This window comes from Austrofundulus limnaeus, unplaced genomic scaffold, assembly GCF_001266775.1.
Source record: "Austrofundulus limnaeus strain Quisiro unplaced genomic scaffold, Austrofundulus_limnaeus-1.0 Scaffold1813, whole genome shotgun sequence".
Taxonomy (NCBI): domain Eukaryota; kingdom Metazoa; phylum Chordata; class Actinopteri; order Cyprinodontiformes; family Rivulidae; genus Austrofundulus; species Austrofundulus limnaeus.
The window spans coordinates 45956-46396 of NW_013954215.1; the positions used below are offsets into that span (position 1 = coordinate 45956).

A 441-nucleotide genomic window follows, 5' to 3' on the forward strand; every position below is an offset into this window, starting at 1 on the left:
GGTTTAATGTATCCAACTGATTTAATATATCAAACAGGTTTAATGTATCAAACTGGTTTAATGTATCCAACTGATTTTATGTATCAAACTGGTTTAATATATCAAACTGGTTTAATGTATCCAACTGATTTAATGTATCCAACTGATTTAATGTATCAAACTGGTTTAATATATCAAAATGGTTTAATATATCAAACTGGTTTAATATATCAAACAGGTTTAATGTATCAAACTGGTTTAATATATCCAACTGGTTTGATGTATCAAACTGGTTTAATGTATCAAACTGGTTTAATATATCAAACTGATTTAATGTATCCAACTGATTTAATATATCAAACAGGTTTAATGTATCAAACTGGTTTAATGTATCAAACTGGTTTAATATATCAAACTGATTTAATATATCAAACTGGTTTAATGTATCCAACTGATTTTATG

General features: G+C 25.4%; 1 protein-coding gene across 1 annotated transcript in view; it reads left to right on the forward strand.

Moving 5' to 3' along the window:
- Positions 1-441, forward strand: part of LOC106536431 (uncharacterized) — a gene marked incomplete at its 3' end in the record, with an annotated part of 13898 nt that overhangs the window by 4481 nt on the left and 8976 nt on the right. Inside the window, exon 2 of the mRNA XM_014033715.1 lies at positions 10-343. Coding sequence (XP_013889169.1) covers positions 10-343 — 334 coding nt within the window. The remainder of the gene's footprint in view (positions 1-9; positions 344-441) is intronic.